Source organism: Rhinatrema bivittatum, chromosome 8 (genome assembly GCF_901001135.1).
Source record: "Rhinatrema bivittatum chromosome 8, aRhiBiv1.1, whole genome shotgun sequence".
Classification (NCBI taxonomy): Eukaryota; Metazoa; Chordata; class Amphibia; order Gymnophiona; family Rhinatrematidae; genus Rhinatrema; species Rhinatrema bivittatum.
The window spans coordinates 95426097-95440729 of NC_042622.1; the positions used below are offsets into that span (position 1 = coordinate 95426097).

Sequence of the window (14633 nt, forward strand, 5' to 3'; positions counted from 1 at the left end):
TATATACACTGTTTCAGTTATGGTGGTGTATATTCAGCAGTTTTTACTCTGTTGGGTTTAAATCGGTGGGGATGAACCAGGTTGCTCATTAGGGGTCATTGGGACTGCTCACTGCCAAGCTGTCTTTGTATTCTTTTTTTGTCCCCTTCTCCCTTTCCCATTACTCTGCCATCACTTGTGCAAAACTACCCAATGTTTTGTCAGTAAACAACCCTCCCAAGACATAGCAAGTTTCTTTGTTGTTGTTTCTCACAAGTTGGCTAGCTTGGACCTTTTAGCTTCTGGTAACAGATGGTGAGGGTCAGGGACCATTTCGCATTCCCTCCCAGCTCCCATTGTGGAGCTGTTCATGCAGAGATAAGAAGCTGTCCTGTGTTTGTTGGGAAGAATGATTGTCCACCTTTCATGAAACTAATACTTCCCATTTGCCACTTTACTCCGGAGCAAGTTTATCTATCTTGAAGAATCCGAGCAGTAACTGGTTAGCTACAAGATGCCAGTCGAACAGTGAACCCCGTTTAGTTTACCAATGTCAGACATGAGAGCCAGCAAGATGTCAGTAAAATGGTTTCCCTGTCTGAAAGATTCCAACGCCTCTCTTTAGATGAAGCAGTATTAGGAAACAGTGTTTTTAGATAATGCTGTTGTCAGTTAAAATTATCAAAATCATTAGATTTAATTGTGCTATCAGTGAAACTGCTACCCCACAGTTTCCAGTGGTTGTATGCTTGCTGATCATGCTGGCATACTGCTCGAGATTTTCCATATGGTTTCAGCAAGACAAGCAAACAAAAAAACAAACAAACCATAAAACAACGCATCACGTGCTTGAAGTGGCTTCCAAGTAGATGAATCAAAAGGGGTTGTGCATTGATGTGGAAGTTGCTTTTAAAGCTAAATCTCTTTAACTCTCCTTTGCTTGACTTGAGTTTTGTTTGAGAAGGTTGAGGAGCCCAGACATCATTTGGGTTATTTGCAGAGGGGAAAGGTGGAGGAAGGAGGCGGCGTGAGGCCCCCCTCCCCCCAAATACAACCCCCTTTAATCTTGGTGATTTGTTATATTGGCAGGTTCTGCCACATGATGGAGACAGGTGGGACTGTGGGTTACTAAAGGCATATATAAAAGGCATTCCCACGCAGTCAACTGGTCCCTGGGGAAGCTCAAGATTTCCTATGTTGGGTGCATTGATTCCTCCCTCCCCCCTCTAAGCCTCATGCATACAAAACAGTTATTGGAGATCACAAAGCTGCTCCAGCTGGGAGAAGGGGGAAGCACAGGTAATAGGGAGCATGTGATAATAACATTTCATTACATGCACGCCAGCTTTCACAGTGAATTCCACAGATAGGAGCAGTTACACAAACCTTCCACCTACAAGAATATTCTGAAACGCCAGTGTTCGGCGACTATAGAAATGATTATATTTTGATAGACATCAAAGATGTGGGGAAAATCTTTTTGAAAAATGTTGGAGGTGAATTTGTGTGTTTTGGTTTGTGATTTTTATTTTTTTTTCGCTGTAGCAGCTCAAAATCGTATGTGTTTAGCTAAGCATTTGGGAGAAAAAAACGGAGGGGTTGATTTTAAAAGCGTTGCTCGTGCCAAAATGCCCACATGCGCGCTTATGTGAAGCCGTGGGCAAGCAACGCAGGTTTTAAAAAGCCACAAATTTCGCATGTATGTTCCCGTGCATGCCTGAGGGGAAAGGGGCGTGGCGTGAGCATTCCAGGGCGGGGCCAAGACGTGCGTAACTCCGTATTTTAAAAACTGCAACCTCAGCGCGCGTAGGCTAGATATCTGCAGAATTTTACTGCTGCTCCAGATGAGGAGCAAGGCTAAAGATCTTGAGTTCTAGGACTTATAGGGCAGGATGAGGAATCCATGTCAACTGGGTGGTGTGCAGGATAAAGAACCAGAGAGGTCTGAAAGACCTCGATATTAACTGGACAAACTGGGAATGTGCCCCGCATGAGCATGGTTTACAGTCTGCTTATATACACACATAAAAGCCAAGAAAGTCCTATGGAGGATACACACGCGCTAGCTGTGCTCAAGTAACCTTTTTAAATTAGTAGCATACTTAACATGTGGTTGGTGTATTTTAAAACATACGTGTGCAAGAGTGCGCGCAATTTAAAATTCCAATTAATGTTCGCTCATGCGCTGACCAGCGTGTGTATGGGCACATGTACGTTCGCTTTAAAATTACTATGTATTGAACTCAAGAAGGCAAAAAGTAGATTTTCTTCTAAGACCTTTTGGCTAAGAGAGGCAATTCAGTTGTGTCCCCAAGAGTGTGAGTATCTCATATAGAATAGCAGATAAATTGCAGGATAGAGCCTCATAAAATAACTCTGAAAGTAAATTAGTGAGTGGATGGCCCTGGGACTTGGGACTGTGCTGTAGGGTTTCTGTTGCTACTTTTCTTTTTTTTTTTCTTGTGGAACAAGGAGGGAAGTACCTATTTTTAAGTATCTGCCCAGCTGCTAGAACAGTGGGTAGATGACTTTATATCTGCATGTCTCTTTTTTTCAGTTTATGCTGATGTTTGCAGGGCACTACATAGAATTCTATTTACTGTGTCTTCTGTTTTAATAAAGGAAGCATCTTTTAAGTAATGAAGGTTCAGTAAAAAAAATAATAAATAAATAAATGAAAAAAAATGCAGACTTTTAAACATAAGAACTTAAGAAGTGACAAGTTGGGTCAGACAAACGATCCATCAAGCCCAATTCCATATTTGACAGTAGCCAATCCAAATGGGGAGATCTCTTCCCAATTCTTCACTACCTGAAGTAAGAGGTGGCGATCTCTTATTCCACCTGCCTAAGTTTTGTCAGTGGATCTGTCTGTCATGATAGTTAACTTGTAAGGGGATATTGTGCTTTACAGAGGGTTGCCATTAAATGGCGCAGGGGGAATGAACCTGGTAGTAAAAAAATAAAACATAAAAAGGGGGATTACTGGGAGAGGATTGCAGAGCCGGGTTGTTGTGAGTACTGGTATTCACAGTAAAAGCTCCCCTTTCATTAAACCCCCTCTAGTCTCTTTTCTGCGTGAACGGCTGACGCCCATGACACTGTCCTGCAGAAACTTGTCCAAATCTTTTTTTTTTTTTTACATCCAGCTGTGCTACTAACCTCAATCATATCCTCCAGTAACAAATTTCACAGCTTAATTCCGCATTGACTGGGGGAAAAAAAACTTTCTTAAATGTATTTTCAATCTAATACCAGTTTAATTTCCTGGAGTGTGCCCATTTGTTAACTTTTTCCAAACCTCTCATGATTTTATAAACCTCTGTCATCTGTTCTCCATGCTGAAAACTCCCAACCTGGATTGTCTGTCTTTATAAGAGAGACATCCGTACCTTTTGTCACTTATTGTTGCCCCTCTCCATACCTCCTCTAGTTCTGATGGATTCTTTGGAGCTTGGGGTTACCAGAACTGCACACAATACACAAGATACGGTTGTAGCATGGATCCATACAGAGGCACTATGATATTCAGTCTGTTTTCTGTACCTTTACAAATAATTCCTAACATTCTATTTGCTTTTTTGACTGCTGCTGCTGCACACTGAGCTGAGGATTTCAGCGTTTTGTCCACAATGAATCCAAGGTAATTCCTTGTGTGAAACTCAGCTTTTGTTTTTTCTCTATTTGCCTCACTTTGCACTTGTGCACATTAACTTTCTCATCTGCCATTTAAATGACTTGTCCCCCAGTCTTACAAGGTCCTCTGGTAATTCCTTACAGTCAGCTTGTGATATAACAACTTTGAATGTTTGTCTCATCTGTAAATTTGATCCCTTCACTTATTGCTCTCTTTCCAGATTATTAATAAATATATTAAACAGCACTAGTCCCAGTTCAGATCCTTGAGGCACTCCACTATCCACCTTTCTCCATTGGGAAACCTGACCATTTAGTCCTACTCTGTTTCCTATCTTTCAACTAGTTACCAACCCACAAAAGGACATTGCCTCTTATCCCATGATTTTTTAATTTCCTCAGGAGTTTCTCATGAGCGATTTTATCAAATGTGTTCTGAAAAATCCAAATATAGTATATCAGTCTTCTTTTATCTATCTGCATATGTATTTATACTTTCATATAAACGGGTAAGGCACGAGTCATCTTTGCTAAACTCATGCTGGCGTCTCCAATAGCTTTTACCATTTTGCCCAGCACCGATGTCTGGCTCACAAGGCCATAGTTTCCTGGGTCACTCATGGAGCCCTTTTTAAAAATTGATGCTACACCCTCTACCCTCCAGTTCTTGGGCACATTGGAAGATTTTAATATTGGGCTACAGATTACCAGGGGCAGGTCTACACTTTCATATGTGAATTTCTTTAGAATCTGGGATGAATGCCATCAGGTCCTGACAATTTACTACTAGTTTGTCAGATTCCTCTAGGGCTGCTTCCAGAGTCAGTGATTCATTTCAGTTCCTCTGAATCATCACCCACAAAGGATGTTCTGATCTGGGTAACTCTCCAACATTCTCTGCAACAAAGATTGGAGCAAAGAATTTAGTTTTTTTTTGCTATGGCCTTTTATCATCAGGTCATCTTGAGAATAATTTTCAAAGCCATTGGCCTGTCTGAAAATTGTCCTTGTCAGTCCTACTAAAGGCATGTGTAGACTTCACATATACTTTTAGCCAGATTGAGGGGAGGTACTCCTGGGGGGGCAGGGAGAGACTTGGCTATGGAAACACACACAGGCTTGATTTTCAAATCTCTGCATGTTGTGTTCCAGCTGTTTTCTGCCCACAGAAATTAGAGTCCATGGGTACTTACTGTGTAGTTTTCCTTTGAAAGATAGGTACAAAGCACATGCAAAACTTGCATCCATGCATAGAAGCTCTGGAATTCATTGCCAGAGGATGTGATTACAGCAGATAGTGTAACTGGGTTTAAAAAAGATTTGGATAAGTTCCTAGAGGAAAAATGAATTGCTATTAATTGCTATTAGTTAATAAGCAATAGTAGCTTGAGATTTATCTAATGTTTGGGTACTTGCCAGGTACTTGTGACTTGGTGTGGCCACTGGGCTTGATGGACCCTTGGTCTGACCCAGTATGGCATATCTTATATATTATGTTCTGAAAGTTGTCCCCCCCCCCCCCCCCCCCCCAGCATTCCAGCTAATTCCATGGCAAGCTTCTTGCTTCATGTCCTGTGTTTCAATAATGCCATTAGGTTCTTTTTAAATCTCAACAAAGGTAGGTGGTGTTTAATGTAAGTGACAGGTTGGATTTCTCTAGCAACTCACATTCAATTTGGATTCAAATGTGCTTTACTGCTATAGCCAGAGAATGTTTTAAGATTCCCTTTCATGTCTTTTTGAGCTATTTCATCTCATACTGTGAGCTTAATTGGCTTTGTTAAGGAGAAGCCCATGTTGCTACCTTAACACGTAAGGTGTGTCTCTACATGGGGGTCTCAGCTGGAGCTGGAATGGCAGCAGTGCAAACAGCACCCTCCCCCCTTCTGCTACCTACCCTGCCACTAGTTCTTCAACCTCTATTTGGAGGTTCAAGTCCATGCAAAATCAATTTTCAAAGCTGAGTTTGTGTGGTAGATGGCTAATGTGTGAGGGTTCGGCTTTTCTGTTTATTTTATTGGGTTGTAGGTACTTGTCCTCTGGGACCTGAACTGACAGTTTTTGCAGGGTACCGTTTGCATTTCGGAATCTGAAATCCAATCAAACCTGATTTTGAAGCATGCTACATGCTAGGCAATATTTTATCTCTATAGACATATTTCTTTTTATTACAGATGTAGCAGCGCTTTCGTAGGAGAGAGATGTCAGTTTTCAAATCCTTGCCTGAGCTTACCGTGCAGAAACGCTGGAACGTGCCATGTTGTGATCAAAGGAAATGCTGTGGATTATACCTGCACGTGCCGCATGGAGTTCACAGACGAGCTGTGTGTCACGCCCGACGACAATGTCTGCCTGCACAACCCCTGCCGCAATGGCGGCACCTGCGAACTTGTCACACTGACGGAGTACAAGTGCAAATGTCCCCCAGGCTGGACAGGTATGTAAAAAAAAACAAAACCTTTTGTACTTAGGGGAATTACCAGACTAGTAGAGAGGCTCGAAGGGCAATGGAATTCTGGGAAATTGTGGAAAAGCAAATAGTATGCATGTAACTTTACGCTTTGAGGGTTAACAGCATCACATGTTTACTTAGAAACCAAGACCTGCTTAAAACCTGTTTTCATCTTGGTGATTTATGGCACGGGTCTTCGCAGAATGTTAGAAACAGGTGTACTGTGGGTTACTATAAGCATATAAGATAGGGATTCCCATGCAGTCACAGCTTCCTCAGGAAGCTGGCAGTTTAATATGGTGCCTCTGCTCACCCTCAACCTCACAGATACAAAGCGGTTGTTAGAAGTAGCAGGGTTGCTGCACCTGGGAGGAGGGGGATGCAGAGGAAACAGGGAGCTTGTGATGTAAAAGCTTTCATTTTTCACAGTAATTTCAAGACAATCTGATCCCCATGGAGGTATATGGGTCTGTGCTCCCATTCATTCGGATTGCAGGAAGACTTACTGGGTACAAAATGAGCATTTGGATCCTCACAAAGCAGGAAACCCCCCCCCCCCCCCCATTAAGAATGTGTTTTCACGTTAAAAAAGATTACCATTCTGATTCACTAAGTCTCTTCTCTCACTCTGTCTCGGGGATGGGATGAAGGGGGGGACAGTAAGAAGGCCTTGATAAACTGAGCCCAAAGTGTTGTAGGTGAAATCAGTTTGTTTTGGTGCTTTCCCAGGTGAAACGTGTCAGCAGGCCGATCCTTGCGCATCCAACCCATGTGGCAATGGTGGGCAGTGTGTGCCTTTTGGAGCGCAGTATATCTGCAAGTGTGCGCCTGGCTTCCATGGACAGACCTGCAAGCAGGATATGAACGAATGCACGCAGAGCCCCTGCAAGAACGGTGGAACGTGCACAAATGAGGTTGGGTCCTACCGGTGTGACTGCAGGCAGGCCTTCACGGGCCGCAATTGTGAACTTCCCTACGTGCCTTGCAATCCCTCACCCTGTCAGAATGGGGGTACCTGCCGCCAGACCAGCGATACCACGTATGACTGCACCTGCCTCCCAGGTAATTGCAAGAGTTTGGTTGCCACTCCGTCGCACTGTTCATGTACACATAGCAGTGCATGAAGGGAAGCACATGGTTATAAAGTCCCAACACTTAAAAGCTCACCAGTTTTGAGTTTGGGGAAGGGAGGGGCAATTGGGTGACTTGCTGAAGTTCATACAGTAAGTGGTGGGGATGGAATTGGAACCTGGGTCTTCTCAACCAGAAAATCTGATCATGAAGATGTTTTAGTTTGCTCCAAAACACATGGTTCCTGTATCTTGCTGTAATGTATTTCTGAATGATGCTTTTTGAATTTCTGCAAGCTAGAGTGCAGAAAAGAGAACAAAATAAATGTGTTCACAGTAAAAGGACAACTGTTCACTCAGGGTGTTTAGGCTTTCTTAAATTTCATTGAATTAGGGTGGCCAACTGCTTAGTTTTGGCCTGGACAGACCGGTTTTTAAACTAATTGTGCAGTGTCCGGTCTGCTACACGGACCCGTGCCTAACCCGGCATTCAGAAGGAGAAGGGATGATCGTCAGACTCCAACCTGCCCCATCAAAGTGGCCAGAGGAGGAAGACACCCGTCACTCAGCAGTCCTGCCAATCATTTCACTCCCCTTGGGTGAGGGGCAGATGTGTCAGTCAATCAGCCTTGGTGCTATGCAGCCAATGGAAGGAGGTTGAGACCGGGATTAGGCGTCCGTGTCTGACTGTCGGTAAAATTAAGAGAGCTGGGATGTCATGGAGGAACACTTGCCAGCAGGCTGTGAAGACACAGGGGGATAGTGTGCCAGACTTGTACTCTGTTTCTGTCATGGCACCGGGTGCAAGCGAACTTCATATGGGGAGGACCTGTTTACATGAGAAGGAGAGAGAGAGAGAGAGCATGTGCTTGTCTGTGTGTGGGAGAGAGAAAGAGAATGTGTGTATGTGAATAAGAGAGCATGAATAGCAGGACCTGGGGCATATTTTGTATGATTGCTGGTTGAAGGGCATTGGGAGCAAATTTATTTTATTTATATACCGACATTCGATCTCAATCAAGATATCACCCAGAGGGCTTACAATCTAAGTTTGTACCTGAGGCAATGGAGGGTAAAGTGACTTGCCCAAGGTCACAAGGAGCGACAGCAGGACTTGAACCCTGGTCTCCTGGTTCATAGTCCACTGCTCTAACCACTAGGCTATGCCACCCTACATTGAATGGAACAAGGTTTGCAGGGAGTATTTAATGAGTCGGATGTTGACTACTACTGAAGGGTTTTACTAATCTAGTTCAGACATGCGGTAGCATACTCGGGCTGAATTAGTAAAAGTTTGAAACCCGCGAAATGCCTCCAGCTTCTACAAAGTACTGACACAATAATTTTGGTAGCAGCTTCACTGGCTCCCAGTAGAAAGCAGGATAAAATGTAAAACTCTGCTTTGTCTTCAAATGCTTCTTCCACAATTTCTCTTCCTTATACGCCCTCAAGGGAACTCCGGTCCACCAAATGATTTGTCCTTCTGTCCCTCAGCTGACTGCCACCAGATGGTCCTGCATGAGAAGCCACGCTTTCAGCTGGTATGCATCCAAAATCGGGAATAAAGTCCCACTAACCCTGCGCCTGGAGCCATACTACCTTAGTTTTCAGGACTTCCCTTGAGACCCACTTCTGGCCCAACTACATGAACCCCTGATGAAGGGCTGTTCTACACAAGAGGGACACAACTGGGTCTCAAACTATTCTCAAGTGAGATTCCCATTCTGGATCCCAATGCTTCTCCATTAGCACATTCTGATAGATTGTAAAGTACTCAAATGCCTCTGTTCATTAAAATTTATCGTAATCCACCTGAGACCAACTTTGGGGAAAATGTGCAATGTCAAATTGCCCATAAATAAATAAATAATACCCGTTTCCAGTTCCTAGCCTGTTTCCAAGAGCCACCCAAACTACAGTACAAACTGCAGGACATGCTTAACACTGAAATCAGTACTGAAAGCAGTAAATGTTTGAAAATGTTCTGCTCTGCTACATACTTTGTACTCTGGGACCTTCATTTTCTGTGCTGGACCAATAACTAAATTCAAGCAGAAACTCATCTTTGGGTCAGGGCTGGATTTAAGACTGTGGCACCTAACAGGCAGAGTGACATGGCAGTGCCCCTTTGAAGCTGTGCTGCCATATGGTCCTCTAGCAAGCAGAAGCTGGCTTCTCTATGGCCTGGATATTTGGCACCTTCAAACTTTGACACCCTATGTTGCCTATTGCCTAAATCCGGGCCTGCCTTGGGTAACCGTGTGTAGGAAGCGCAGCTGGAGAGATGCACAGTGGACAGTGAAAGCAGTAACCCTAATGCCAGTTGCTGAAGTGACATGAGTTGGTAGAATAGTGTCTGCCGGCTGTGGAAGGCTGTGGGTTTTATTGCATTGTGAAGCCCTCACAACTGTAGTAAGAACAAAGGTCGGAGGCTGTATGGTTCAGAGGGAAATGATTCTCTAAGCTTTTCGTTGTTAGTTTTGTGAAGTGCAACTCCAGCAAGTTTAAAAAGTTCACTTGATATTTTGGTGGTTTTGACATTCTCATGACAAGGATGAAAATTAACCAGAAAAAGAAGTTGCCTTGATTTTAATCAATTTCCCCTTTAAAAAAAAATTTTTTTTTGCACATTGAAGTAAAAGGAAGATGGAATAAATAAATAAATAAATGTATATTTAGTTTAAGGATTGACAGTTTCTTGCAAAAATACCTCAAAATCCTGAAGACAAAGGAAACATCTGCTGTACATTCAAGAAATATTATCAACCTTGGGGATCTTTGTTTAAAAAGGAATTTTTTCTTTTTTTGCAATTGAATCCCATCTTATCAGTTGTTACAGCCTAAGAAATATTATATTTAGGCAATGTTAACTACTTCGAGGGAGTGTGCAAACTTAGTTTTCTTTAAAGCCCTGTTACTGAGGGCAACTCTCAAGGGAATAGTATGTGTATTTAAAGTCCACTTTTTTTTTTGTAAGCAGAGATCTGATTGTGCTGACGAGTATTTTATGAAGGGGTGGAGGAGTAAGATTATGGTTTCTAACAGACACATGCAAAAAGTACTGGGTGCTCCTGAGACAGGAAGCTGAGCTAAGGCTGGTCACGCTGTTTCAAAGAAGGCTTCCGAAAAGCAAGCCGCTCATTGAAACAGGCATTTGTGAGGGTACATTGGATTGTCCCTGTTCTGGGCTGCTTAGGTGATACTATATGGACCTGCCAGCTGGACGAACTTTCCAGGTGCATTGGACATGGCTGTGACCACACTCTGGAGCCTCCTGCCACGATAACTGCTCTTTTATGAGGCGCTGAGGCAGGTGTCTAGCTCAGCAAACACTTTATAGTCACTTTATCAGACCCTGGTCCTGATGCATAAAGATCAAGGGCCAGTTTGCATGGCCCGCGAACGTTTACGCTGCAATAAGTGCCTGTATCAGTGCAATAACAGGTTCATGGCAATAAACTTTAAAGAGAAAAGGCAATTGTCGGCTTGGCATTATCTGAATGGCTGCTGGCAGCAGCTTGACCAACTAACAGGTCAGTAGGACCAGGATAGATTATTGGAGTCTGCATCTCAGAGGGCTTTATTCCAGAAAGACAATTTCCATAGGCAGAGGTTAGAGAAGTCCATTCTGAACAGGGCCACAGTCCTAATGTAAAATAAATTGCAGGGGGTATTAGTCACTTGCCAACCCTGCTTGGCAAATTACATCAGGAATGATTGTAAGAACAAGTAGTTACTCTGTCTTCTCCACCCCTTTTTTTTTTTTTTTTTTTTTTTTTTTACTTTGGGTGACCTTTGCAGTTAGAACCAGTTTGTGGCTTTTTATAGCAAACCGCTTTGCCATCACAGACTGTATCTTTTCAGCAACTATTAGAATGCTGCTTTCTGTTGCATAAACATCCCTGGATCAAGTTCCATCTGGTTTTTAAAGGATTGTACAGTTTGAGCAATCACGAATGATGGGTTTCCCCTAATTCGATCTACTGTCATTTTGCAGTTCTGGCTTGGCAGGAAGCTAAGCGGACACTGAAAGGCTGGTGCACTGCACTCTGTTTAGTGTAAATATGTTACTTAGAACCCAAAACACCAAGTGTTGCCCTGCAGCCTGCAGATATCAGGTCCATCTTACTGGCCACACCTTGCAGAGCTGCACAAAGCACAAACAGTTCAGTGCCTGTCAACACTTTGTTGTCGGGCAAAGATGAAAATAAAGCTTGGAGCTGCAGAGGGCTCCACATTTTCAGGACAGGTTGATCCAGTCCTGGTGTTACTCCCCTGCATGCAGGTACCTACAGTCTTGCTTTTCTTAGGGAATGCAATAGGAAAATCAGAATAAGTCCCAGCATGCAGTGGGGTAGAAGCAGGACCAGATCAACCTGTCCTGAAAATCTGGAGCCAGTTGGCAATCCCAGCTTTTGAGCCTGTGGGGATTGAGGCCTGAAGAAAAAGTGTGGCTTGGCCTTAAAGGCTCTTACTTTTCTTTGCGAGGAGGGACAAGGGTATAACTAATTTAAAGCACCACCAGCCCGCAAATAGAAGTTAACATTTTTAAACTTTACATGCTCCTGTTTTTGTGTGATAAGATTTAACATTTTTTTTTTAAGTTTTTCGAAAGCAAATCTCTTTATACTACAACATTCCCACTATTATGAAGCTAAAATAATGTATGTCACTGCTGTGTCGATCTTCTTGACAAAGGCCAGTAGTGTTTTGGTAACAGAACTTGGCATTGTTGAATAACTAAGGATCTTCTACATTATTTTAAATGTATTCATTTACTTTAGATCACCTTAAAGCAATTTGCTGTGGACTCTCGACCTAACAAATGAGACAGTGTGATAGGCTGTCTCACTGTTTCAAAATAACACCGAAATAAATGACTCTCCGGGGCTTATTTAGTTCTTCCTTTATGCCTCTGGGGGCAGAAACCAAGTTTAAGTGTGTGGTGTGAGTTAATTAGTAACTTGCCACAGGTTTGTCTTGTGGTCTGGCCTGGTGGAATTCGGTTTGGCGGCACTCGAAGGAAGAAGTTTCCTGTTTATCGTAATTGCTTAAGTCCTAGTTAGCAAGATAAGTGACTGGCGGCCTCAGTGATGTCTTACTGATAATGTTTTGGCACAGAACAAAATGGTTCGCGTAGAAAGAGACTCTCCCATCTTAGGTTTACTGAGCAGAGAATTGTTTTAAAAAAAAAAAAAAAAAAAGAGAGAGAGAAACATGCAAGGGAGGTCCTTAAGAACAAAAAAGATAAGCCGAGAACATGGGCAATTGCAAAACAGCTTTGGGGAATCCTGAAATGTGATTGCTTCAGTAGTTGTATATGCATGTGAGAGGGTACCTTGAATTAACTCAGGTCACCTATATGAGCTTGTGCCAGCCAAGGGGCTCTGGGAACTTAAAAACCTGCTTTAGCCACAAGAAAAGTAGGACTTCAAGAAGACGTTTTTTGGCCTGGGATCCGACAAATGACCTGGGTTTGTTAGGCCGCTTCCAGTCGGGTCCTGGTCAAGATTTCATACCAGTTGCCTGTTTTCTTCTTCCAGGATTTGCTGGCCAGAACTGTGAGGAAAACATTGATGACTGCCCTGGGAATAGCTGCAAGAACGGAGGAACTTGTGTTGATGGGGTGAACACGTACAACTGCCAGTGCCCTCCCGAATGGACAGGTAAATTTGGCTGCTGTCTCCTCAATCCCTTGCCCTGTAAGGTAGTTCTCTAGTTACCCTTATAGCATGGGAATGATTGTGGTTGGTGCTTACTGGTTGTAAACCATTAATTACAGAATTCAGTGTTCTGCATTGCTTCGTTGCAATGCAGTCTGCATGGCATACACTGTGGTTTTTTTGGGAGGGTTTTTGCATTTAATTGTTAAGTATTGCATTTAAAACAGAGTTTAAAGATACAAATGATCTTGTGGAGGGGCAATTCTCAAAGGAATCTAGCCCCCTAATCAAGGAGTTAGGCAGCTACATCTCCTGTTTGACATTTGTCCCATCGCAGAGCCACTAAACATAGCCACAGAGTTTCACTATGCGACTATATTTAGCCAGACTAAACGTAGGTGTTCTTGTGGGTTTGACTTGTTCAGGGGAGGAGGCTACACGCTAAATGTCCAAATGCACATGCCTTGACTTCCCCCTCCCCTGGCCTAATCCTGTCCACAGAAGTAGCAGATGCAGAGTACCTGGATAGTTTCCCTTGGAAACTTTGCTGAAGATAACGCGGGTACAGAAGTAGCCATGCACCTTGCTGCTGTGCAGTTCACAAACATTGCTGCCTACACACGTTAGAAATGCACCTGAAGCTGATTTCAGAAGTGCCATGAGAATGGAAGGAAAGCACAGAACAGTCTGCTTGTTCCTATTGTTTTCATTGTATTTCAATTCTGTCCATTCTGGTATTTAGTAATATTTTGTGCATAGGCACTCTTTTTAATGCTGGCAGAATGTAAGCACAAAGCTAACACCACTGCAGAATGTCGAAGCTTTTAAGAGTAAATGTTGATTACCTCTAGCCCCTTAAGCACTTATGTGCAGCTCCCCAGAGGGAAGGATAACACACAATATTGCGGTAGTGTTTCAAAAAGCCAAAACATTTCAGCATGCTTCACTCTGGTTTCAATAGCTTTCGGCTCATTAATATCTCATAAAGTTCCATCTTGGGACTGGAGAAGAAATCTTAAGTTAGCAGTACTTAAGGTGCTCGTGGGAAAACCTGAGAGCAAATGTCCACATACTGCGGCTGTGAGTAAAGAGAGAAAAGCAGAACCTCTTTTAGGTGTCCTTCGGTCTGTGACGAAAGTGAGCTGTAAACGTTGGCATTATGTCTGCCCCCATCTGTAGGTCAGTACTGCACCGAGGATGTTGATGAGTGTCAGCTTATGCCAAATGCCTGCCAGAATGGAGGGACTTGCCACAACACCCACGGTGGATACAACTGCGTCTGCGTTAATGGTTGGACTGGCGAGGACTGCAGTGAGAACATCGATGACTGTGCTAATGCCGCCTGTTACCAGGGGGCCACCTGCCATGACCGGGTAGCGTCTTTCTACTGCGAGTGCCCGCATGGGCGTACAGGTGAGAGATCGCATGTTGCTTCAGCGCCACGCACTGCAGTAGGTTGTGCAGCAGCACCACACGTTATAGAGATCGACCAATGTAACCTAAAATACAGTTATAGGAATGGAGGAGATCTCCTGCTAGGGGAGATAGGGTTACTCATATTTGAATATTTTTATAGAGAATGTATAATATTAGCACTGCCTTGAGAGGACAGATTAGTTCTATAAATCTTGGCAAACAAGCAAGAGTGGTTGAATGCGGCTTGTGTGTCCTTTCAGGCTTGCTGTGCCATCTTGATGACGCATGCATCAGTAACCCTTGCAATGAAGGATCCAACTGTGACACAAACCCTGTTAATGGAAAGGCCATCTGTACTTGTCCTTCTGGTTACACAGGGCCAGCCTGCAACCAAGATGTGGACGAATGCTCCCTTGG

At 43.4% G+C, this 14633-nt stretch overlaps 1 protein-coding gene across 1 annotated transcript in view; it reads left to right on the plus strand.

Moving 5' to 3' along the window:
* The window catches only part of NOTCH1 (notch receptor 1), a 149935-nt gene that overhangs the window by 56939 nt on the left and 78363 nt on the right, over positions 1 to 14633 (plus strand). The window contains exons 3-7 of the mRNA XM_029610808.1: positions 5790 to 6052; positions 6797 to 7129; positions 12681 to 12803; positions 13980 to 14213; positions 14477 to 14632. Coding sequence (XP_029466668.1) covers positions 5790 to 6052; positions 6797 to 7129; positions 12681 to 12803; positions 13980 to 14213; positions 14477 to 14632 — 1109 coding nt within the window. The remainder of the gene's footprint in view (positions 1 to 5789; positions 6053 to 6796; positions 7130 to 12680; positions 12804 to 13979; positions 14214 to 14476; position 14633) is intronic.